The sequence below is a fragment of the Crassostrea angulata genome, chromosome 2, assembly GCF_025612915.1.
Source record: "Crassostrea angulata isolate pt1a10 chromosome 2, ASM2561291v2, whole genome shotgun sequence".
NCBI lineage: Eukaryota > Metazoa > Mollusca > Bivalvia > Ostreida > Ostreidae > Magallana > Magallana angulata.
The window spans coordinates 63513148-63538214 of NC_069112.1; the positions used below are offsets into that span (position 1 = coordinate 63513148).

Here is a 25067-nt window from a genome sequence, read left to right on the forward strand (position 1 = left end):
TAGCAGCATATATAGTGATATAGAGGTGGAGGTATAGGCGATGACGTAATTATTAGGGTCACCTAGAGGGTATTTTTAGAAAAGGTAGCAATATAGAGGTCGTGTTCTCATTGGTGGACTGGATATAGAGGTGATGACGTAGTTACTATTGAGGCCCTATAGAGGGGGACTTTTTAGAACAGTAAATTTATAGAGGTCGTGTTCTCATTGGAGGATTGAATATAGAGGTGATGGCGTAGCTATTTATAGAAAAGGTTCTGTACAGAGCTTGCTCGTCACCATTATATTTAGAAAGGTATCATTATAGAGTTCGCATAGAAACATATTCATTATAGAGTTAATTACTATACCAGATAATGAGCATGCGCAAAAAAAAATGATTTTTAGTTATTCATTTATGTAAAAACAATCATTTCATTATGGATTGTCGAGGAGTACAGTACAAATGGAAAATTATAGCTTGGAGTGCATTGAAAAAAGATGAGAAAAATCCCAAAACGTGGACATTGAATGAGAGTCGTTGGTTTGACAATAAGACAGCTTGTATAAAAGATTTTAGAGAAGTGACCCGAAACGGTTACGATTTTGCAGACAGCTGGGGAACTAAAGAAATTTTATTAAAACGTAGAGTTATGCCCCAGTGAGCGCCTGATATGAAACACGATGAATGCAAGACAGACAAAGTTATCAATGAAAAAAGTTCAGTTTAACGATAACGTTCACACTCTGTTAGTTCCATACGAAGATAGGAAAGGTGAATGGATGAATTATGCCATTGATAGAGCCCATTTTAGGAGAAGAATTCAACAGACAGAGATAATTTTGTTGCCTATATTGAATAAGAAAATAAAATTATTGGAGTGTAACCAAGCATAACCCAGGTGAAAAAAATTGCAAAGGTAGAGGATTTTTAAGTAAAAAGTTTAAAGTGCTGATATTGCACAATATGTTGAAAACCATGGAGAAAGTAGATATTGCACAACGATGGTGAAAGAATATATTAAAAAAATGATTTTGCAGAAAAACAGTATGTAAGGAGGGCAAAATTTAGTATATGATATAATTAAAAAGTTTAAAGTGCTGATATTGCACAACATGTTGAAAACCATGGAGAAAGTAGATATTGCACAACGATGGTGAAAGAATATATTTAAAAAAAATGATTTTGCAGAAAAACAGTATGTAAGGGGGGGGGGGGGGGGCTAAATTTAGTTTATGATATAATTTTTAACAAAAGAAAAAAATATTATATTACAGTGCGTTATGAAATGTTTTACGGTAAATAAAAAAGTAAAAATAGATGATGATGTAAAGTACATAGTATAAATACTGAGGATGAATTAAGAGCTACATTACTATTGCATCTACATTTCCCTGCAGCAGACACAATTTAGAAGATATGGCTACTAAACCGACAACCTACTGGAAATGCCAAGACGTTGAGACTTCTGGGGAACCGAAACGAATTAGGAAAAGATTATTCATCGACTTAGACCGAACTGAAGACCAGACTCCTATGGCTAAACATCCCAAGATGGACAAAGAACAGACAGAGAAGACCCCAATTCTGAAGGAGGACATAGGACGAAACATGTTCCTCGTGGTGTCAAAGTTTCATAGTGACACTAAAGTACACTTAAGAGTGTATGAAGAAAAAGAAGACGGATCCAACTACCCATCTAGGAAAGGGATTGCACTCGATTTAGAAAAATGGAAAAAGATTACCTATTACAAGGATGATGTAGATAGCGCTATTGATCAGCATGATGCTGAGATGCAGGTAGCTTATAATCAGCACTTGGGGGAGAATTACTACATGACGATTGACAACGACTACCCTGTAGTAAATATCAGGAAGTGGTGGATGCCGCCTGGGAATGATGAAATAGTTCCGACGAAGAAAGGAGCTGCCATCACATTTGATCAGTGGGAAACTCTTAAGGAACTGATGCCTGAAGTCGAAAAGAAAATTGGTGACCAGTTAAAGGAGATCGAGTTTTGCGAGAATTCCGAAAGTCACCAGAATCAGATGGGCTTTTTGCAATGTCCACGTTGCAATCCAAATGACTGTAATAACTATTAGATTGTGAAAAAAACCCATTTCAGTGTGTTCAAAGTACCATTTGTGTTCAGTGATATATTTATGTAATTATATTTGTTACTTATGTATGTAATATGCTTAAAAGTTTTTTAAATACATGTAAAGATAATGAAAGAAATATTTTATTAGATCATGTACAAAACCTTTTTTTTTGTATTATCATGATAGTATTGCTATTTTAATCATTTATGTTGTACTATAATAAAAAATGTTTTACTATGCATTATTTTTATAATTTTTTAAAATCTTGTCTAAATTTAAAAAGAGATGTTAAACAGTGTTTGGTTCATAAATCAAAATGGTGTTGACTGATGAACAACGACGGTACTTGGAAAACATATGGACTGATGTGAAACATGCTGCCTCTTTTGCAGGCCCTTACAAATTGTATCAAATTGTAAAAAAAGAAGGGAAACAAAAAATTGGTTTAAAGGGTATAAGAGACTTTTTGTCAAATTTAGAACCGTATTCACTTCAAAAGAGAGTTCAGAGAAAGTTTCCCAGACGTCACATTTTAACCGATTCTATAGACACCATATGGGATGGTGATTTACAAGACGTGCGAAACATATCCAAGGAAAATGAAGGCATACAGTATATTATGGTTTTGCAAGACATATTTTCAAGATATGTATTTACAGCTCCTTTGAAACAAAAAACGGCGTCGTATGTAATAGAAGCTTTAAAAGGGATTTTTGCTAATGGAAGAAAACCCAAAGTATTCAGAACCGATAAAGGAAGTGAATTTAAAAATCGTTGGGTGTCCTCTTTTTTGGAAAAAGAAGGCGTACACCAAACTTTTACGGAAAATGAAACAAAAAGTAATTTTGCAGAAAGGAGTATTCAAAACTTGGAAAACAGATTGCAACGCATGTTTACTCAAAATCAGTCTTACGAATTTTTGAGTAAGCTACAAGCAGTTACTGATAACATTAATAACACTCCTTCCCGTCCTTTAGGGGGAATAACTCCTGCATCTGTGACTAAAGAGAACGAAGAGGAGGTTCGTTATAGAGCTTATTTACAAAGGAACAAAAGACCAGGTGTTGTATCCAGAAAAAGTAAAAACTCTAAAATAGCAGAAAAAAAGAAACCTTATAAATTCAAAGTAGGTGATAAAGTTAGAATATCTCATTTGCGGCGGACATTTCAGAGAGAATACGACCAAAAATGGACGGGAGAAATTTTTAAGGTTTGTCGAAGATACCGTAGTCAGGGTTTGCCTGTCTACAAATTAAAAGACTTTGCTGAGGAATCTATAACTGGAACTTTTTATTCACAGGAACTTCAGAAAGTAAGCACAAGTGACAATTTTATCTGGAAGATCGATAAAATTCTAAAAGAACGAAAAAGAAAAGGAACAATAGAGATCCTGGTGTCCTGGCACCAATGGCCTGCTAAAGAACAAGGGACGGTATTGGCCGAAATCGGCCGAGAATTTCAACGATTTTTTAACTTAGGTATTTTATAAAAATATTTGATCATGTGCAAGAACTAGGATCAAAGCTAATATCGACTTGGCTGAAAATGACGTAATAAGTAATCGTGACGTCACAAAACAACGCAAAACACCGGCTTCTAAGCGAAATGTCGTTTATTTTAACATAATATCGATATATTTTGATTAAATCTACCATTTTCACATGCATTAACCGCTTTTATATTTTTAATGTAATTTCATCAGATTAAAATATCACTCAACGCTTAATTTCGTGGCGGTTAATGTGTGTGAAAATACTCAAATTTTTAAAATCAATTAATCCGGAATTAGATACGCAACGTTATTATTCGTGATTTTACACAATATTTACGTTGGAAACGTTTGCTCAACAGCCGTGGATGTGAAAGCTCACAACGCTTATAGATGCTGATATCCATTATGTGATTAAGGTAAGATAATAAGATGGAATTTGTAGAATACTAGTATTTCATTTCTGAGCATTGTATAGTTTGTAAAATTTTCAATTAAATAAATACACCCACCAGTGATCGGTCTAACGCTACACAGTGCGCTCTCAACTCTTCTCTTCATGAACACGTATTCCGTGTTTATATAAACGGTTTAAAACGTGAGCGTCACACAGGCGATTCCTTAAAATGTAGATATTATCATCTATTGTGTCTGAGTGTATGTTTACTGTTAACAATAAAGCAAATATTTTAGAGCTATTTAATAAATAGACAAATTACATGCAACATTCAGCCATCAATGCTGTAAGTGCAAAAAACTGAAATATATATAGATAAGGTTCAGGCGCGGAACTAAAAGTGGGTCGAGGGACTGGACCCTCCTCACCCCCTGAAAAATTCAAACTAATTAAATTTACAAATTACCAATAAAGGTTCCCCCCCCAACACACACCCCATCAAACTCTATTATCACTCTAAACCTTAGGAAAACAATGGATTTACGCATGAAACTGTAAATCCTTATTAGCTTTTTTACAGGGATTAAAAGGTTTAATTAAATGTAGCCACATGTGCACACGCATTTGTTCTTCAATAACAGGATAGAGAGACTTAATGAACTTAGAAGACAGAGCAAACTACGAAAAGCAAAACATTCAGCACGAGATAGTTCGTGCTAATCTTGTTAAATCATTTTTCTCAAATGCAAAGTGAAGAAGTTTATTCTGAATGAAAGGAATTCTATGTTATACCAGGAATACCGATGGATTACACGAAACCCTTAATAGGGTGTACAAAATCATCGATAATGCGCCTATCATTTCAATAACAAACGATCCAAGCTATAAACACTAATCAGGATGTGTCATTTTTATTCACTTTTGTTTTAAAATCATCGAAATCTCGACAGATTTCCTATGATTCATTGTATGAAAAAGGGCTGCTGAAATATGTTAGGGATATTGTACTTTACATTCAATTAAGTACATAGATTAAGAGAGAGAGAGAGAGAGAGTGTAGAAATGATTAATTCCGACATAAACATATAACGTAAAATTCGCGAATACTTTTGTCATACCGCTGTATACAAATATATTTACTGGTTTTATTTTTGTTTTCATATATAGTATGTGTAATTCAGCTGAAATTTATAACGGTAATTTTTTGTATATACAGTTTGTATACATTATAATATATAAACATATTCATTTCAATCTAAGCGCCTATTTGTCATGCGTGTCTATAATCCATCTACATTCATAGGCGTCGGAACCGTGGGGGCTAGGGGGGGGGGGGGGGCTTATCCCCCCCCCCCACTTTTTTTGCAAAGTTAGACCTAACCATTAGGCACATAGCATCAGAGAGGGTTCAGCCCCACCCCCACCCCCCCCCCCCCCCACTTTTTGTCGCAGTAAACAGAATTGTTCCTAAATTTACCTTGAAAAGATTAAAATATTGAGAAGTTGGAGTCATAAGTATACCCCCCCCCCCCCCCCTCCTCACGGAGTAGGAATTTCATGATTTGGAAAAAGTTTTGGTAGGTAACAATTTTTGTGGAACTATAGAAAACTCCCCCCCCCCCCCCTCCACGGATACTTTGCGCTTGTTACTGTAAGATTTCTGAGGATTAGTCTAATTGGTCTAGCCCCCTCCACCCCCCCACTTTCAATTTGCTTCCGACGCCAGTGACCTTTGAACCATTGTTAGGTAGAGCATTAATAGTCTAAATGTTTTTCTTTAAAATTTATGCATTTTTATTCAAGGTTCTAAACCATGTCATCCAAACTTAGACCATACTCCTGTGTAACCTGTAGTAAGCGCGTAAAGACTAGTGAACGAAGACCGCTTTCTGGAAATAAAGCTCTTCGAAAATTTCTGTCCAAACGATTTGTGACTGACTTGAATGAAAGTGACGTAGTTTGTAATAAATGCAGGCAACTCTTTTACTATTCTCTGAAACAAGAATCCCAATACCCGGGACTCAATCTTAATTCTGACAAAGAAAATGTTGCCCCACTGGCAATACGTACGACACTTCCTATTCCGTCTACTGGATATCGACATGATGCTTGTGCAGTTTGTGAAAAGAAACCACGCAAACTTGTTGTCATTCCTGAACAGTCACGACTTGATATGTTTGTACAACTTGGTGTGTTCATGAAAGAAGGTTCAAGATGTTGTCCTACTCATATTCATGGCGGGCGAATGACCTCAGAGGCGTTAAATCAAGGCGTGTCGGATAGAATTAGAAATTCAACGTCGTTCAGTGTTGAAGGCATGAACCATCTCCTCGACAGTCTCAGAAATTATGCAAAAAGAAATGCTTCTATTCGTCTGGATTTTGACAGCGAGGCCTCACTAACGTCAGAGGATTATCATAATCTTACAGGATTGACCCGAACCCAGTTTGATGATCTTATGGCTAATGTTTTGGAAATAAAGTCTTCAAAATCTAGAAGCTTCCGCACTTGTGTTGCGATTTTGCTGATGAAATTGAGATGTGCCTTGGACAACAAGATGCTGGCACCCTTTTTAATATGAAAAAATGGCAGGTGCGTTAATATATGTAATAATGTTCTTATTGATCATAAGTGGATTTGAGGAGGGGGGATAGGTATTTGGTACTTGATAATCCCCCCTATAAACTTAATTTATATATATATATATATATATATATATATATATATATATATATATATATATATATATATATATATATATATATATATAGTCTCCAAATGAAAAAGACAACTTTTGATATGTATATTTTGTTGTTTTTATAGGTACGCAGAGCCGTTTCTTCAGCCAGACGTTCCCTTATGAGTGACTTTGTACCACATAATTTAGGTTTCGGACATATTTCCCGCGAGGACGTCATAGCCAAGCATACAAGGCCACCAGCACAGGAACTGTTTTCATCTGGTCTGGCGAACTCTATCCCAGCGTTGCTTGTTTTAGACGGGACGTACATATACATACAGAAGTCCACCAATTTCAGCTTCTCCAGACGTTCCTTTAGCTTACATAAGCACAGACCGCTTGTGAAACCCATGATGGTTGTCACAACATCTGGCTATATTGTGTCCGTCCAGGGTCCATATCTGTCTGACTCCAAAAACAACGACGCCGGTATCCTCAACCATATGATTAAGAAAAATGCGGAAGAAATGAGGAGCTGGTTAAATGATGGTGACACGTTTATTGTTGATCGTGGCTTCAGGGACAGTGCTGATGTTTTATCTGATATTGGTATCCGGATGGAGATGCCATGTTTCCTTAGAGGTACAAAGCAACACACAACCGAGGAATCGAACAGTTCCAGGTTGATAACCAAGGTAGAATTTTTAATTGATTCAAAACATAACAAGATATCTGTGAGCCAATGCTCACTAGTGATACCCCCGCTCTGATGTGAATATGCAAAATAAGCAAAGTCGACATTTAACAGAAAGCTGGCATCCGATTGGTACAGAAATATATCCCACAATATGACATGCTTAAACAAATAGTGTGTTAAAATTTCAAGCATCTGCGATAAATAGCTGCTGAGAAATCTTTGAGGAAAATTTGTTTGAAAATTTGGCTAAAATAAACAAAGTACTCATTTAACAGGAAGATGGTACAAAAATATATCCCACGATATGGCATGCCTTAACAAACACTGTGTTAAAATTTCAAGCAACTGCGATAAATAGTTGCTGAGAAATCTTTGACGAAAATTTGTTTGAAAATTTGGTTAAAAAATAAGCAAAGTTGTCATTTAACAGGAAGTTGACGTCCGATTGATACAAAAATATATCCCACGATATGGCATGCCTAAACAAATAGTGTGTTAAAATTTCAAGCATCTGCGATAAATGGTTGCTGAGAATTCTTTGACGGAAATTTGTTTGAAAATTTTGGCAAAAAATAAACAAAGTCATCATTTAACAGGAAGTTGACGTCTGATTGGTACAAAAATATATCCCACGATATGGCATGCCTATACAAATACTGTGTAAAAATTTCAAGCATCTGCGATGAACAGTTGCTGAGAAATCTTTGGCGAAAATTTATTTGAAAATTTTGGTTAAAAAATAAGCAAAGTCGTCATTTAACAGGAAGTTGACGTCCGATTGGTACAAAAATATCCCACGATATGGCATGCCTTAACAAACACTGTGTTAAAATTTCAAGCATCTGCGATAAATAGTTACCGAGATAAATGCGACAGAAATTTTTGTTACGGACGGACATACAGACGGACAGACAGACAGACAGACAGACGGACGGACGGACAGACAGACAGACACACAAGGGTAAAACAGTATACCCCCTCTCCTTCGGAGCGGGGGTATAAATATGTAAAAGTAATTTGGTTCAAATTCATTATTGAATTATATGCGTTGTATATTATGTGTATGTAAATGATGCATGATAATTTTTTTCATAATCTTTAAAAGGTGCGCTGGGTGGTGGAGTCAGCAAACGGCAGAATTAAGCGGTGGAAGTACCTTGACAGGACTGTGTCTAGTACACAAATACCGTTCATAGGGGATTATGTCCGCATTGCCGCCGCTCTCTCTAACAAATACTGTCCTCCGTTAAGTTCTGGAGCAGCTGAAGATGATCAAGCAATTGCATCCAAAATGCTTTATCTGTCACAAAAAGGAAATGAGCTTCGAGAATTAGTGGAAAATGAGGGCTGGGACAGAAGATCTTCTCTGTGGAAAGCGATGGATGCCGATAATGTAGCCCCCGACTTCCCCATTCTAACTGAAGAGGAAATCCGCAACATCACATTAGGAACGTACCAAGTTAAGATGGCTAAGGCCTACTCACACGAACATTTACAGGAAGATGGCCAGATGACATTCTCATAGCAGAAGATGTACAAAATATCATTGGCGCAAAGATTCAAAGTAGCCACGTTTCGGCCAAGAAATATCAGTGTTGGATACACCACCGTGAAGGAGCGGTTCTTTCCTGGTACTGCAAATGCAAGGCAGGGTCCCGTGTAGTCGGATGCTGCGCGCATATTACAAGTGTTCTTTGGTACCTTGCATATGCACGGCACCAGTCCACACCGGTGAAAGGAGTTCGTAACTGGGCGGACCACCTGGATGATGCAGCCCGTGTTGTTGATGAGTCAGACAGTGGATCAGAGAGTCCGACGGAGGAATAAATGTTGAATGCACTTTGAATTGTTCTTATTAAAATCAGTTTTAATCCTATTATCTTGATAAACGTGAATTGGTTTAAAGTTTTCCACTGCTATCATTAAATGTTCTCCCTTTTTCCTTATCTCTCATGTTTTGTTATGTATATGAAATGTGAAATGAACACATGAATATAGTTGACAAACAATATCAAACTGAATAATTATAATGATACAGTAGTTTTACCGGTAACGTTTATTTGCCAGTATCAAATAATTTGTAGAAAAATTACTGGAGAAAAATTGGGAGTTTTGTTTTAATGCCTACTAGGTAATTATAAGACGTAAATGAATAGTCTATGCGTGTGTGGAAATATTGAACATTGCACGATTATTTACCACATTTTTTTAAAGTTAAAAATGTAACCAAGATATGAGATGCAGAGAAAACGAAAGTGTGAAAACAAGACTTAGTAAGCTTAATTAAAAAAAAAAACAAGTGCGTCATATGCATGGAGCCACAGCAAGTAGATAATTAGTAATGGGAACCTATAATCGTATCAAATGATAATTGAGCTTTGAATGAAATTACGACTTCCAAAAGAACCACGTGTTGTTTGCCTTGTTCGGTTCAGTTCGATAGAAGTACGTGTATTATATTGACCGGATATTGGCGGTTCTGAAGTTTGATCAATCGCAACTTCTCGGGCCTTTCCGGCAGGCTCGGAAAAACACCTCGAATGTATTACCTAGGCGTTTGAAGTTTGACACCACAATTTTGAAGAACAAAGAAACATGATTTAAACAACAAATTAAAACATTCGGATTTCCGACTATAATAGTCGTATGTAGACGAAACCGCCTACTGATTTGTTACAGGTTAAAAAGACTGTAGTAGGTTTTTTTCCTAATGAAAAAAATTAAAGTATCTGATGTAAATACATTCAATATATCTCGGTAGTAAAAGATAAACATATATTTTTGCAATAGATGAAATATTCTAACTGGAATATACGAACAATTTAAGTATACAATAAATAAATGAGAGAATTCGAAAGAGAGAGAGAGGGGGGAGGGGGCGTAAAAAATCTAACTTTTGTTACTTGAATACGAGCGTTTTATGGTGCAGCATAAACTTTCATGTGTAAACAAGTCGACTTTTTCATTCTCCCTGGACATCAAGAATAATTATTCTAAATTATTCTAAATAGCGATAGAATTAACTTGCTTTATGAAAAAATTGTACGCACTATCATTTATTTTTTTATGATTGACGGTTATATAACGGAAATGAGATGCGTAATTGACGTCGTGTCATATAGAACGAACGTCAAAACTAACGTAATGAATTCTTAACACCGCCTTTTAGCACTAAATCCGTGTTGTTAAACATGACCAGATATAAACAAGTTATATATCATTAGAAAGAGAAAATTCTCAACTATGACTCGTATAAACCTCATTGTCTTTCAAGATTCGGCCAAATTCCGTCAATAACGCCCCTTGTTCTTTAACTCTTGGATAAAAAAATCCGACATGCAAAACGTATAAATAGGACTGATCACTTTTATGACATTCATTATTTTCAAACATGAGCATCAGATTGGTTCTAAGATCTACTGATAGTCAACAGATTTATAGTGGTAATACGTCTTACGACTTTGTAGTTCATCTACCCAAGCCATTGTATCTACAAGGACATTGGACCGTTTCTCTGTTGGAGTTTAATTTGTCTACGGAATCCACTCAACCAGAATTATACGTCTGTAGCAATTTATGCCAAGATACTGTAGTGGGGGAGCGAGAATTACCTCTCTTGCGACTGGTAAATTATAAAAAAGCGGAAAATATCATTTATAATTTTCCTTACGAAATACCTTTGCGATTGGGGGAATTTCAAGACGTGAGGGTGTATATAAGGGACTCAAATAATCAACCCGCTTCATATTTGAAAGGTACGACCACTATTACACTACTGCTGAAAAAACGTTTATTTGAAATACAGTAATGGGTTCTACGTATGTGTCAGACCCTAGGGTGTGGAAAACATTTTATCAAAATATGTTCGAAGGAGGATTTAAACCTAGTAAATACAGAGGTCGGCAGACAGGTGGTGGAATTGGGGGTATGTTTTCCAAGAAACCGTACATGATTCCAGTCAACCCACATCTATCCCGGAAGGAACCGGCAGATCAAGTTGTGGGAAAACACGTGACGCCTATGGCAGCTGTAGAAGAGAGAGCCAAAGAAGAAATGAAAGAAGCCATCAAAGAGAAGATTCCTCACGTGTCGGAGAAGGCTATAAAAGCACAAAAAAGGCAACCTGTTATCAAACCTAAGCCAACACTCAAAAAGAAAACACCTCAGAAAGGACTGAAGAGAAAACGAGACACAGGAGACAGTATTTTTAGCGGAGCCAAGAAAAAAGTCAAGCATCAATAAGAATGGCCTTTTTAAGCGACAAAATTACAGACATTGGACTTCCGGCAGAATTGGCTTTATTTACCGTTCCACCCAATCAAGTAGCGGTGGATAAAATTTATTTCAGTGAATGCAGACCTGTAAGTTCCTTCGATACGGAGGACGCTCCGATCGAGATATCGGTGCCTGGCCAGGGTAACGAGTACATAGACTTAAGAAGCCTCCTGTACGTAAAATGTAAGATTGTTAAAACCGACGGTGCAGCCTTGGCATCACAGGAAAAAACGGGGATCATTAATTTGCCACTGCAAACCATGTGGTCTCAGATAGACACTTATATGAACGGAAAGCTTGTGTCCCTCAATACTAGCTACTATGCTTGGAAAGCCTACCTAAAACTTCTCCTTTCGAGTGGCAGTGATGTCTCTCAATCCCAGTTACAGTCCCAACTGTACTATCCAGACGACGACGACATGGACAATCCGGACGCATACGGAGGCAACAACGGGGGCCTTAACAATCGCTATGCATTTACTCAAAACAGCCAAATATTTGACATGGAAGGTCCACTGTATGAGGATATATTCAGAACTGATAAATACTTGATCAATGGGGTAGATTTACACTTGAAACTGTTTAGAAACCCCGCTGCCTTTGTCTTGATGAGCAAAGAAGCCTCCCCTAGCTACAAGTTGCAGTTACTAGACGTGTCCTTTAAAGCATGCATGATTAAGGTGGACAGTGGAATTTTGATCAACCATGCTGAAATCTTGAAAGAGAAGACGGCCAAATACCCCCTGACTAGAACCGAAGTAAAAATGAGCACCTGTCCTAAAGGTTCTGGATCGTTTATTTGGCAGAACGTTTGGTCCAACACCTTACCAGCCAAAGCTGCATTCTGTTTCATTTCTCAGAAAGCCGTTAATGGAAATTATGAGAAGAACCCATTCAACTTTCAGAACTTGGCAGAAGAAATTGCACTTTACGTAAACGGGGAAAGCATGCCAGCCCGACCCATGAAAATTGACGTAGGGACCAATCAAAATTACGTGACACTTTTTGTCAATTTATTTGAAGCGGCTGAGAAATGGAACAAAGATGCCGGCTTGGAAGTCACAAGAAGCCAGTTTGGCAAAGGATATGCCATATATGCCTTTAATTTGGCACCAAGTGACCTGGGTGAAGAGTATTTAAACCTGGTGAGACAAGGAAACGTTAGACTCGAAGTCAAATTTGCTGCCGATACAACGGAAACCTTGAACTGTCTGGCTTACGCAGAATTTCCGGCCCTTTTGGAAGTTGACCAATCACGGGACATCAAATACACTAAAGTATGAATTCATCAGACATTGTGTGCATTGCCAAAGGACACGAGTTGCTTAGCAAATTTTTCAGAGGCGTATTTTCACCGGATACCTTACCAGAAAGAGTCCAAGCCTACCCTTCGGCCTACGTTTGTAATACAGATCCCTCTCATTTACCAGGGTCCCACTGGATAGTCATGTGGATAGACGGCTTCCGAACAGCGGAATTTTTTGACAGTTTTGGTCGACTTCCTGAACATTACGATATACGAATCAAAAACTTTTTAAATCATAATTCGAAAAAAATAAATTGTAATGAAATTCCAATTCAGAAAAAAAATGCCTTGACTTGTGGTTATCATGTACTATTTTATTTAATGATGAAATGTCAAAATTATACAATGAATGACATTGTACATATTCTTAAAATGCAGGATGATCCTGATGTTTTTGTGTATCAAACTATATCTCAACAAACGGAGTGCATTTAACCTTTGTATTTACCATATATATGCATACGTTTTGTGAATAAAAAAATGATGTAATCTATTTTTTTTATTCTATAAAAATAGTATGTATTGTAAAAATAAAATCAGTCTTAACTGAGGAATCAATGAACATGGAAGCTTGGTGGAAAGAGAGATCACTCTTACCCTTTAATTCACCCGCCACAGCTATGATCGTGGGACCCACTATGAGTGGTAAAACTTCTCTTATTTACGAAATATTAAAACATGCCGATGGTATGTTTCAAACGCCACCCGAGCGAATAGTAATTGCATATACCGAATATCAGCCTTTGTTTGAAGAAATGGAAAAAAACATCGATAGATTGATTTTGCATCAAGGGTTACCCTCTAAAGACCAGATCGATGAATGGAGCGAGGGTGTACAGCACACTGTCTTGGTGTTAGATGACATGATGATGCAAGTCGCCAAGAGCGAGGAATCTCTTAATTTATTTTGCGTGACGGCACACCATCGTCGAGTCAGTGTGTTCATGTTAGCTCAGAATCTATACATGCCTGGAAAGTTTGCCAGAACTATTTCTTTAAATTGTCATTATGTCATTCTCTTTCGTAATGTACGCGATTCTAGGCAGATCTTTACTTTGGGATCTCAGGTTTTTCCTTTAAGGTTGAAATATTTTAAAGAGGCTTACGACAAGGCCACATCTATACCCTTTGGATATTTGATAGTAGACATGAGTCCTAGGACTGAGGACAAGTACAGATTGCGCACGCGCATCTTACCTAACGAAGATACCATTGTTTATCTGCCTAAATAAATTAATTGTCTTTTTTGATTTTTTATCATTATTTCACAATGAACCGAACAGTAAAAACGCATTTATCATTTCTAGAATTGTTAAACGCTACGAACACGAAACAGCGACGAGCACTGTTGTCGACCATGACACCCTCTCAAATGCAGACTTTGTGTGAGGTGATGTTTAATGTTTACAAGGGGACCATTCCGGTCTCTAAGCAGTACATAAAAACTCTGTATCCGTACAAAAATGTCATAAGTACCCTTGTGAGCAGAACAGTAAACAAGGCTCAACGTAAAAAGTTTTTGTTAAGGCATCAGAGCATCATACCTCGTCTGATCAAACGTGCGCTACATCTTTTTCAAAATGGCTCAAGAACTAGTTCTCGTTCCAAAAGAAAAATACCAAAAACTGACGCAAACAGAGAATCATCCCCCGAAGAGCATGGAGACAATCTTGGAGCCGACGAAGGACCCACCCACTGACAAAGATATTCCCACTCAGATGCACGTTCTCGAAATCTTGGAACATGTTATTCCAAATAAATTTCATAATAAAGCCAAAGGATTGCTTAAATTCTTATCTCAGTATGGCGGTGACGTACTCTCTTGGAAAGATAATGGAAATTTGATTTACAAAGACAATGTCATTGAAGGCTCGCATATTACAGATTTGATCAAACATGCACTAACTCATAATTCAAGAGGAACTCCTACCGGATATCGACAATTTTATGAAGCCTTAAAGGACATTCAAACCCCTACTTCATTCATCCACAATAAAGAAATGATGAAGCACTCTGGAGAACAGACTGGCAGTGGCTTAGTGGTTAAAAAACATACGAACGGAGCACCTCCTAATTACAATCCTCCAAAGAGAAAGAGACTGACCAAGACAAAAATAAAGTGGTTAAAATTTTAATGAAACAATGCATCAATAAAAAATTACAAATGTACATTTGATAATATATTGTTGTAAAGACAACTGTATGTTTTTTAATAAACGTTTATAAAAAAATCGTTTTTAGAGATTTCTTTAAAAAAACAAATTGAATAATATCAATTCATTCAAATTACAATTTTTTTCAATATGATGGGAAAAAAAATCAATTTTAAACAATATAATTATAGTGTTCACATGATTTTGTTCACTACTACAATAACAATCAATATCCGTAGGGTAAGGTGTCCCAAGTGTTACGTTGAATCACTCTTTTGTCATACACAATTTTGTATTTTTTTTCTTCATTTCGATTGTAAATAATTTGCTGTTGCTTATGTCGCATAATTCTGTGTGGGTTAACAATCGTTGTACATGAACCTGTTGAATCGGAATGTTGACCCTGATCCGGCCTGAGTACCAAATCCAGCATGGAAGCAAAATTAAGTTTTAAACTGTTAACATAGTTTAGGGTAAATCCTTTGATTTTGCATACTTCTTTTCCTTCTGAAGTCCTGTAGGCGTAATTTTTTGGTCCTCCCGAAACAAATTCTGTAATGTATTTTTTGGGTTGTAACTCACTGGTAAGTTGACCAAGAAATGACCCGATCTCCAGGTCTGCTGACGAAAATGACTGAATCCGTATCGAAATATAAGACTCTTCTATCCAGCATCTGTAACACTTCATACAGTTTAAGGCGGGCCCAGCAAGTTGTAAAAGTAGCAATAAATACGTTTGTTTGGTAATCTTCTTTAGTAAAATTTTCTTTTTGCTGCCACGAAACTTGAATAATTTCTTTACTGACAATGTGAAAATTCGAGACTTCTTTGGAAGGATCCGATAATAGCTGAAAAAATTTGTCAGCCTCTCTTTCGTGAAAAAATGTCGTCTGCTGCATGTTGAGTCGTTGGCCAAACTTTCCCCAAAACGAATTCAGCAGTAGTTTAGCAATCGATCTCGGAGCAGGGTTTTTGGTAATGTTCTCTCGTTCGAGTTGAATACCTTCTCGAAGAGCGTATTCTTCCATGTACTTCACTGCGTCTTCCTCGGTATGCACCCACTCAGGCCAGCCGCTGGCTTCTTGTTTGATCTTTAAAAATAGGTTGATATATTCGCCAAACAGACCATTGCTTTCCGTCTCTGCATTGTACTGTGAAGTTTCATCCCAATGATAGACCTCGTATATCTGTAGAATTTGGTAACCGCATTCTATGGCTTTTTCAATTTCGGGTGTACAAAATACTCCTGTAATTGCCCGGTCTTCGTCTCTGCACTGACATGGATTTTGTTGTTGTTGCTCCGAGCAGGTACGACACAGAGCAAAAGTTAATTTTCCGTTAATTTTTTGAGGCAACACGGGGTGATACAATTGTCTAGGAGGTAAAATTTTGACTTTGGCCAACCCAAAATAGTCTGTAATTTCCGTAAAATTGCTTGTAATGATTTTTGGTTCTTTTACGGGATATCTGCCATACTTGTTGACCGAGGGGTAAAGAGAACAAAAATCAAGATAGTGGATTTTTTCACCTTCCTTGACCTGGTAGTACATTTTAACAGCATTTGTTCTTCCTCCAAAAAAAGATTTTCGAGGGTCTAACCTTTCTTGCAGGTTTAGGGAATGAACATAATCAGATGCGTCTTGGTTCTGCTTCAGTAAGTTTTCAAAATCATGCTCCCAAATGTAGACATATTTCATACCCAGAGACTGAATGTAGTCTCTCTTTTTTAAGGTCATGGTCAGTAACTCGTTCATGGAGTGTTTAGTTCTTATATGTTTAAGTTGCTGACGCTGAGTAGGAAAACATATGGGACATCCGTGCCAGTAACACCCGTGAAATTCGTATGCAGTGTTGGTTTCAGGACAGTATCCATCTAATAAGTAATTGGTACCCGGCAGTCGAAATTCACCCTCATTTAAGGCATGCTGTATGTAGAGGCGGTGCCCTGTCTTTTTGAAATGATCTTCTTGTATCCATGAGAGCCACTGTATCGATACGCAACTATATTGTCCGAGAAAAGGGGCATAACCCGTGGAAGGGATTTGTGAAATAGGTGAACTAATAAATTCAGATTCTTCTATTACGTATTCTTGATTCTGTAACTCTTCACCCGTAACCCAATGTTCCTTGAATAAAATGGAAAAGTCCCCTTGCAGTCGGCGGGCCTGTAGCCAATCACTTATTCCATCATTGCCTCTAACTTTGACACGCCATTCTTCTTGAAGAAATTTGCTTTTAAACACTTCCATGCAAACCCCAGCAATGGTCGTGCATTGAAAAGGATCCACGCCTCCCATTAATTTTTTCTCTGGCATTTCATCCTCAAATACCACTTCTTCTTTTCCTGTGATTTTCATAAGAATTTCTCTGAATTTCAAACAAGCTTGTCTGAGTATGTCCACATCACTACGGCAGTAATCTAAAATTTCTCGATCAAAGTCAAAGATCATGTTTTTCTCCAGTTTTTCCTGATGCCAGATTAGAAAGTCTTTGCGTTCTTTAGCATTCATCATGTCACTTCCGTAAAAATGAGCTGCAGGGTAGGATCCAACATAGTAGGCATTTTCTTTAGTGTTAAAGAAATGAGGGAAGTACCCTTTCTTTAGCTCTCGTAAACCGAATGCCTTGGGTAGTTCAGCCAATCTCATGGGAAGAAAATTGAGGGAATCTAATATTTTTATATTAAGCCCTCTTTGAACATGTAAGTACATGATTTTTGATCCAGCATAGATAATTTTTGGAATGATGGAATTGACTAATAGATACTCTAGTAAAAAATATCCATCATAGCCCTTCATGTTGTGAGCAATAGCTGTAAAGTCTTTGTGAGTTTCAGTGAACAACCACAAACCAAAAGCATTTGCAGTTTGATCTCCTCGAAATACTATTTCTCGAAATCCGCATGTATTTTTACATGGTGGGTTAATAAAAGTCTGTTTGTTTTTCTTATTACATTTTTTGCACCTAGTTCCACAGTTATCGCATTTAGAATTTGGCGTGAGTTCTTGACCGAAGCATTCCTCACACACTGTTTGAGCCACTACCAAGTTGGGTTTGTGCTGAGATTTTCCACACCAAGACTGATGACAGTTTACACATTTACAGCATTCCATGCAGGGTTCGGGGCTGTTACTGCATTGAACACATTCATCATTTCTTTTCATTGAGTATCCATCTTTACAATGCAAAAGATCTTCTTGTATACATTCAAAGTCAAAAAAGATATATCTGGGTTTTTTCTCTTTACATTCTCTGGACCTAATGTAGCACAAATGAGGCCCTGTTACAAATCGTTTACATGCTTCACACTGCCATTCTCCGCAAATATGATCCTCTGGTTTTCTTTTGCATCTATCTAAAGTTTTTTTACAAACCACATATTTCCACCATCGATCACACTGAGATGATTTTGACTTCCCACTTTTTATCTTATGAGAATGAAAACAATCCAGAGATCTACAAACCATGTGACAATTTCGACAACTTAATTCGTGTTTTACAAAACAAGATTTTTTTCTTTTACACACAATGCAGCTTGATTGACACTGATGCAGTTTTTGATAGGGTTTCAAACATTCATGGCAAAATTTGGATTGAATAAAGAACCCACAGACATTAACAATAGTATCAAAATGTGCATTTCCATTTTGCTCAGAATGATATAAAAAAAATACGATCTTTTTTCGGAATTTCTAACCCTTGCTCATCTTCACTTACATCTTTTGGAACAGTTCGTATGAATTTGTTACCAGTAGTGGCACTGACAACTAGAATATCAACATTCAATACGTTCTCAAAAGCATAAATGTCTTGAATGGACAGACGTCTCTCACTGCTTACATTGGCTTTCTGGCATAACAAAATGGCTAATTTTTTTTGACGTTCATTATTTGTTTTGTTGTGCTTCATTAATTCTTTGTAGAACCAAATAGGACATTTCCGCAATTCCATTACTTTTTCTTCTATTGTTCCTTTGTCACTTTGGTGTGCTAATTTCTGCCATTCAGATGTTGGAATTTGATGTAATTTGAGAAACCCCATGCAAATGCTTCGAGCAAGGCATAATTCATCTGTGTTTTGAATTTTGATACATGATCTTTTGATTCTGAGAGAATCATTGCCGCCACCAACTTTGTTAATATTTTTGCCTGCTATACCGCCCTTTGGAACTTTAATAAACCCCACATTTAAATAAAAACTTTTATCTAGAGAAAGATTTTCATGGCTGTTTAAGACATTTTGTAAGTTCTCCATCACACTTTTTCCAGTAAGATCTTTCAAGGGCCTTAGTGGTACATACACAGGATTGTACAATCCCATGTGATGAATGATGACTCGTCCAAGATCCAAAAAAGGGTCAAGTCATCGAGCTGTTTCATTGAGAATGTTGTCAAACATATCTTCTAATTCACGAAGCAGATCAGTCAGCCTCATTCCTTGTTCAGGGTTTTCTGCATTAAACCGAATATTGTAGTTTACATCGATAGCATTATTTTTCATTATAGTTCGTTCTCCTACTTTTTGAATGGTATATGGTATTTTTTTCACACCGCCAAAACCAATTTGAGATGAGTTGGTTCTAGTAGAGGTTGATGCTTCATCGGATTCCATGGATTCAGGAGCCATTTCTTGATCTGCAACATGGTCCTCTTCCATAGGTTCACATGTTGAATTGGGAATCAATGGGGACCATGGACCTTCACCGCTGTATTCCATTTGATCCAAATCATGAGCTAATTCGTGAAACATCAGGTCCTGTTCATTGCTCATTACTTTATCACAGTGGTGGCAATGATGTTCTTGATCCTACAAAACACGGTTTAAAATTTTTACAATAAAATGTTTTTTTTTGTGAAATTGTTCTTGCCTTTAGGCGTAATGTATTAATCTGTATTACAAAGAATATAGGGTGAGTTCACCATGCATCACACAAACTTAAACAGTAGAGGCTTAAAAAAATTTCTTATTTTCATGCAAAAATGTAGAAGTTCAGAAAAATAATTTCATTATATTACTGTTTTTGATTTGTTTTAAGTTTACAGTCTGGAATTTAGACCAGTGCCTTTGTAATGAATATTTTGTCAATGAGGGAATCTTTTATCGTGCCAACACCTACAGGAATTTTGGATTTAAAAAATGTTCTATCTTCAAACATATAAAACTTGGTCAACAAAAAAAAGTGGTTGTATCAATTATTTTTTAAAAGTCATTGTACTACACATTTTGAGGTATATTGCATGGAATGTGTACCTTGTTAACTATAAGAGAAAAAAACATGCACTGAAATCTCTTCAATGCATGGCTAATTTGTGCCCAATTACTTGATAAACCCACCTGCAATTCTTTTTATAGTGTGACTCATTTATAAACAAGGGTGAGTGTATTTGGTTTGAAATATGCAATGTAATAATATTCCATTTTTCTTCAGTGTTGCAGGTTATCAATAAAAAAAAGCAAGTAAAAAATAATAACTGTTTTTGAATGGAATGTTGCCCCCTTTTCACCGTCATGATGAAGATCGTGTTCACTCTCGTGTCTTTGACCTTCGTTGTCATCGTCAAACAATAATCCGCAGTATCCGCATAAGAAGAAGGTGTTCATCTAGTTTAAAAATATTCATGTGTACTCATAAAATGAATATGCAATTTAATCTCAATAGTGTAATGGTCTTTTTTTTATGATTTTACTACTTACTTCTACTTTCTTGATTAATCCGGAAACAATAATTCAATTATAATATTAAAATTGAAAACGTTTAAGGATGTGATATTTCCGTAATTCATAGTAAGATGAAATCGTTGATTTTTACTATTAATATTCTAAAACTGAGTAAAAATGTATGATTATGTAATTAAGATTAGTTACTGGTAACAATTATATATCATTACTGGGTCATCATCATCATTATTCGATAGCATTGGGCGGTTATGTCCATCTTCATGCATTTGACCTTCAAGGTGATTCTTAAATATCAAGCCGCAGTACTTGCATAGGAAATCTGACATCTATATAAAAAAAAGATGAACATATTCTGATTCTTTTTTTTTTGCTTTTCAAATATTTATTTCTTTTTTCTTAAAGTCATCATTGTCTGTTGTTCCCCCCCCCCCCCCCTTTTTTTAATCACTGCAAAAAGAACGATAACTCTACTGCCTGGTTTTTCAAATTATCTTTCCCTTCTCCATAGAACAACAGAAAAAAAGATAGTTTTTTTTACGAAATTTATTAAATGGATGACCATGCATCGTATAACTACAATATAAAATATACACATGATATTATACTACAATAACAGTAAAATGGTATCTTAAGAAATTAATTACATAATATAAAATTACACCAAATATTTTGAAAAATAGTTTTATAAGTTTTGGTAAAAAAAAAGACTAGAATTAAGAAATGGCACCTACTGTAGTATAATATCATATTTTTAAAGTAAAAATTAAAAAACAATTTGGCACATCAATGTGCACATGTAAAAATTTGTAAAACAAAATTAAAAAAACATAAAAAAATCAATTTAACATAATGACACCTGATGTTTCGCCTAGTTTTTACAAATTAGTCACATCCTTAATTTTATTTTAAAAAAATACATCACCATGTATAATTATATACATTTTTTAAATTTTAGTAAAACAAAAAGTGGCGTGTAATTACACAACACAACCATACAAATCTACTCATTGTTAAGTTTACAAAATAATTCAAATGTATACTTATTGTTAAACTCAGCCATACATATATACTTATTGTAAAGCTTACAAAAAAAATAATTCAATGTATACTTATTGTTAAGTTAACAAAATAATTCAAATAATGTAGCAAAACTATCAAATCTTTTTAAATACTTCATAGAATAAATGTTAACATTCTGTATTTTGATGTTTCGACAGTTCCTGCAGTAGCTTATCTTTACTTTTAGATAAAAAATTACCCCAAAATTTCAAAAATAAAAAAAATTTGAGTCTGTAAACAAAATTTCCTAAAAAATACCCCCACCATCCCCAGAAAAAAAATAAGTCTATTAAAAAAGTTTCCAAAAATCACCCCCTTCCCAAAAAAAACTGAGTTATAAAAAATGATTTAATCTTTTTTCTTTTGTACCATTGATCTCGTTACCCTTCTATTTATATTACCAAATGTTGACATTTCACAGTGTTCTTCATAATATGGTTTAGAAGAAGCTGCTGCAGGAACCGTTGAAACATCAAACAATGATATCTCTGAACTTGATGTACTGGTTGAAAACAATGAGGGTGTATGTAATGGCGTTGACATGTCAATACTTAAAGGTGGTGAAGGTGGAGTATAGATAGGGGATTCCTGGATAAATGGTATTGGTGAAGGTAATCTATGGATGGTAGTGTGGCGTTTTCTTCTAATGACAATAAATATGATGGTGATGATAAGGCAGATGGAAATGGAAATGGATGTGACTGAAAAAAAATTAAAGTTTGGTTATTATAGTCTTGGTAATTGGTTCCAAATATAATTCATTTTCTGATACTGATACAATAGATGCAATAGATGCATAATCATTACTAAAAGATGAATCAGAAAAATATTCATCCATGTCAATATTGTTTGATTCATAAGAGTTTAAAATACAGGTTTCTTTATAAACACCAGCCATATTTATGGCTTTTTGTCTAGTATCAAACTGCTTTTTTTGAGAATAAATGATAAATCTATAAATACTTATTGGAAGAAACAACACAAGTAAAAATAAAAAGTAAAAGTAATTTAAATTCATATGATAAGTATTTGATTGCAAATTACCTAATATGAGTGTGGTAGAACTAGGCGAAACATCAGGTGGTGTCGAACCAGTAGAGGAGGGGTGGGTAGAATTACCTATTCTACCTGTAGACCTCGCCCCCTCCTCTACTGGTGTCGTGGCCTCCTCCTCCCGGCCTGGGTAGCGGTGGCGGCCCCCGGTGGTCTCCACACCGGCCTCCTCCTGTGGGCTGGAACTCCCTGGGGTGGTGGTGGTGGGCGTACCACTACTGGGTGTGGGGGTCCTCTGGAGGCCGGTGTGGAAGTGGCGGCCCCCGGTGGCCGCCACGCTCGTCGCTGAGGCCTCGCTGGTGGCTGGGGCCTCGCTGGTGGCTGGGGCCTCGCTCCTCTCTGAGGGCTCACTGGCATTCTGAATGGGGAGGGCGGTGGAGACAGGCTCACCGGAGGGGACGGGGTCCTCGGAGGGAGATGAACTACGATCATCCCCTCCGGTGGCGCTGGTCTCACTGGCTGTCGCCTCATGGGTCGCACGATGGCTATTGGACGGTTCTTCAAAACAAAAAATATATATACATATTAAATATGCATTGCTTTAATATTTTTGCTCTTTTAAGTGAAATTGTTTTTTAATCATAAAAAATCTAAATATTCTGACATAGTGTGTGAAAATCATGGTGTGAATGTTTTTTATCGAAATTTGGCCCCCACGTGCGTAATCATGTTACCAAAAAAATCGATGATGAAATTCGAATGGTAAATCGAGTTGAGAAAAAATATGTAGGTATTTTTTATGACAAAACACAAGGTATTCTCTTCTTTATCTGTTAACTTTCTTCAGTTTATTCCTTTTCCCCACCCTTCAATGATGCAATGCATCAACTAAAAAAAAATGTGACCTCGTGTTCCGTAAATTAAATCGCGGGGTATGACAATTTGACAGGTAACCGTCGTCTGCAATCCGATCTTTTAATGGGAAAATAAATGGGTCGTGAGTTAAGTACATTAAACACCTTTCACAATCTAACAAGTATTTTCATTCCATCAAGCCCCCCATATTAAAATATAAAATTCTAAGTGTCGGGATGACAATCCACATGTCATCTACCTACCATTCTGCTTCGAAGAATGCGCGCTTAATAAAGTTCAATAGTTGAAGAGGGATGACGTAAAACCCGACATTTTTCCGAAATAGTCTTCTCACCCCATAATTATTTTTTTTTTACTTATTAAATAGCATAGGTTTTTTTTTATTTTATACTTAATTTTAACATTTCTTTTATTTCAGATTTTTATTTGAGTCTTTTTGTAAACAGTTACAAATTCATAATCCTCACCCCCCCCCCCCTTTTTTTTTGTAACTATTTTTTTTTACATAAAAAATATGATATCTTTGAATAAATATTGTCAAAAACATACCTTGACATGGCATCCTTGTAAAGACTGTGGAGCTCTGCTGATGGACAATTATTTTCTCTGAAGCAAATATTCTGTGGGTAGCGCGGCCAATGTCCACAATCTTGTTGTCTGCCACCCCGCACAGAGAAATACAGGAACATGGATCCCTCTTCAAGGCGCAATCAAACCCGCGAGCGGTTTCCCGACAACAACGGTTCACATTATTACATTGTTGGACCGACAGTCCAACAATTCCGAACAGGAGAAAAACAGCAAATTGCATTTTTACAATTCAACACGTAATAAAAGATACTCGGTGTGAAATGAAGTCAAAGTGCGGTACTGATAAAATTTTTACCTTTACTTATATAGTTTAATTGTGACCCTCATAACATTAGAGGGTCGAAAACGATAATGGAGAATCGGGTGTAGCAATTGATCCTATAATTGAAGAACCCCCAAAGTTTCAAAACTTGAAGAGAGCTGACCTATACATGATGACATAAAATGTGCCCTTTTTTTTAGCAACAGTTCATTGTATTAAGTGAAGTGTAGTAAATCTGTGTTAAAATAAATTGAACTAGCACAATTATTTGTCAACCGAAATCACTAATACAAAAATATTGAATAAAAGTAGAAATTAACTTGACCCATTAGGTCAAAAAAGTTTCTAATCGAGCTGGTTTTATTGTAAATGCAATTACTTTTATTAGGTCAAACCTTTCCAAAAGAAGTGAAAAAATACAAAGTCAGCAGCTTTGTGTCCTTTTACCAGAGTCAAAGCATATCACATCCATGGGTTGATTCATTCTTACAATTAATTGCAAAAAAAGGGGGGGGGGGGGGGTGAGG

At 36.3% G+C, this 25067-nt stretch overlaps 3 protein-coding genes across 3 annotated transcripts; 1 reads left to right on the forward strand and 2 right to left on the reverse strand.

The window, feature by feature from the left end:
- The first annotated feature begins 11590 nt into the window (after window positions 1-11590).
- LOC128174666 (uncharacterized protein F54H12.2-like) lies at window positions 11591-12904 on the forward strand. Its single transcript, XM_052840161.1, has one exon. It carries the CDS (start codon window positions 11591-11593, stop codon window positions 12902-12904), a length of 1314 nt encoding a protein of 437 aa, XP_052696121.1.
- Window positions 12905-15658: 2754 nt separating this feature from the next.
- LOC128174667 (uncharacterized) lies at window positions 15659-17728 on the reverse strand. Its single transcript, XM_052840162.1, has one exon. It carries the CDS (start codon window positions 17726-17728, stop codon window positions 15659-15661), a length of 2070 nt encoding a protein of 689 aa, XP_052696122.1.
- A 1714-nt stretch (window positions 17729-19442) lies between these two features.
- Window positions 19443-21152, reverse strand: LOC128174668 (uncharacterized). The gene is made up of 2 exons (XM_052840163.1): window positions 20553-21152; window positions 19443-19886 (listed from the first exon to the last, which is right to left on the reverse strand). Exons 1-2 carry the CDS (start codon window positions 20679-20681, stop codon window positions 19443-19445), a joined length of 573 nt encoding a protein of 190 aa, XP_052696123.1. The 5' UTR covers window positions 20682-21152.
- Between the last annotated feature and the right edge of the window lie 3915 nt (window positions 21153-25067).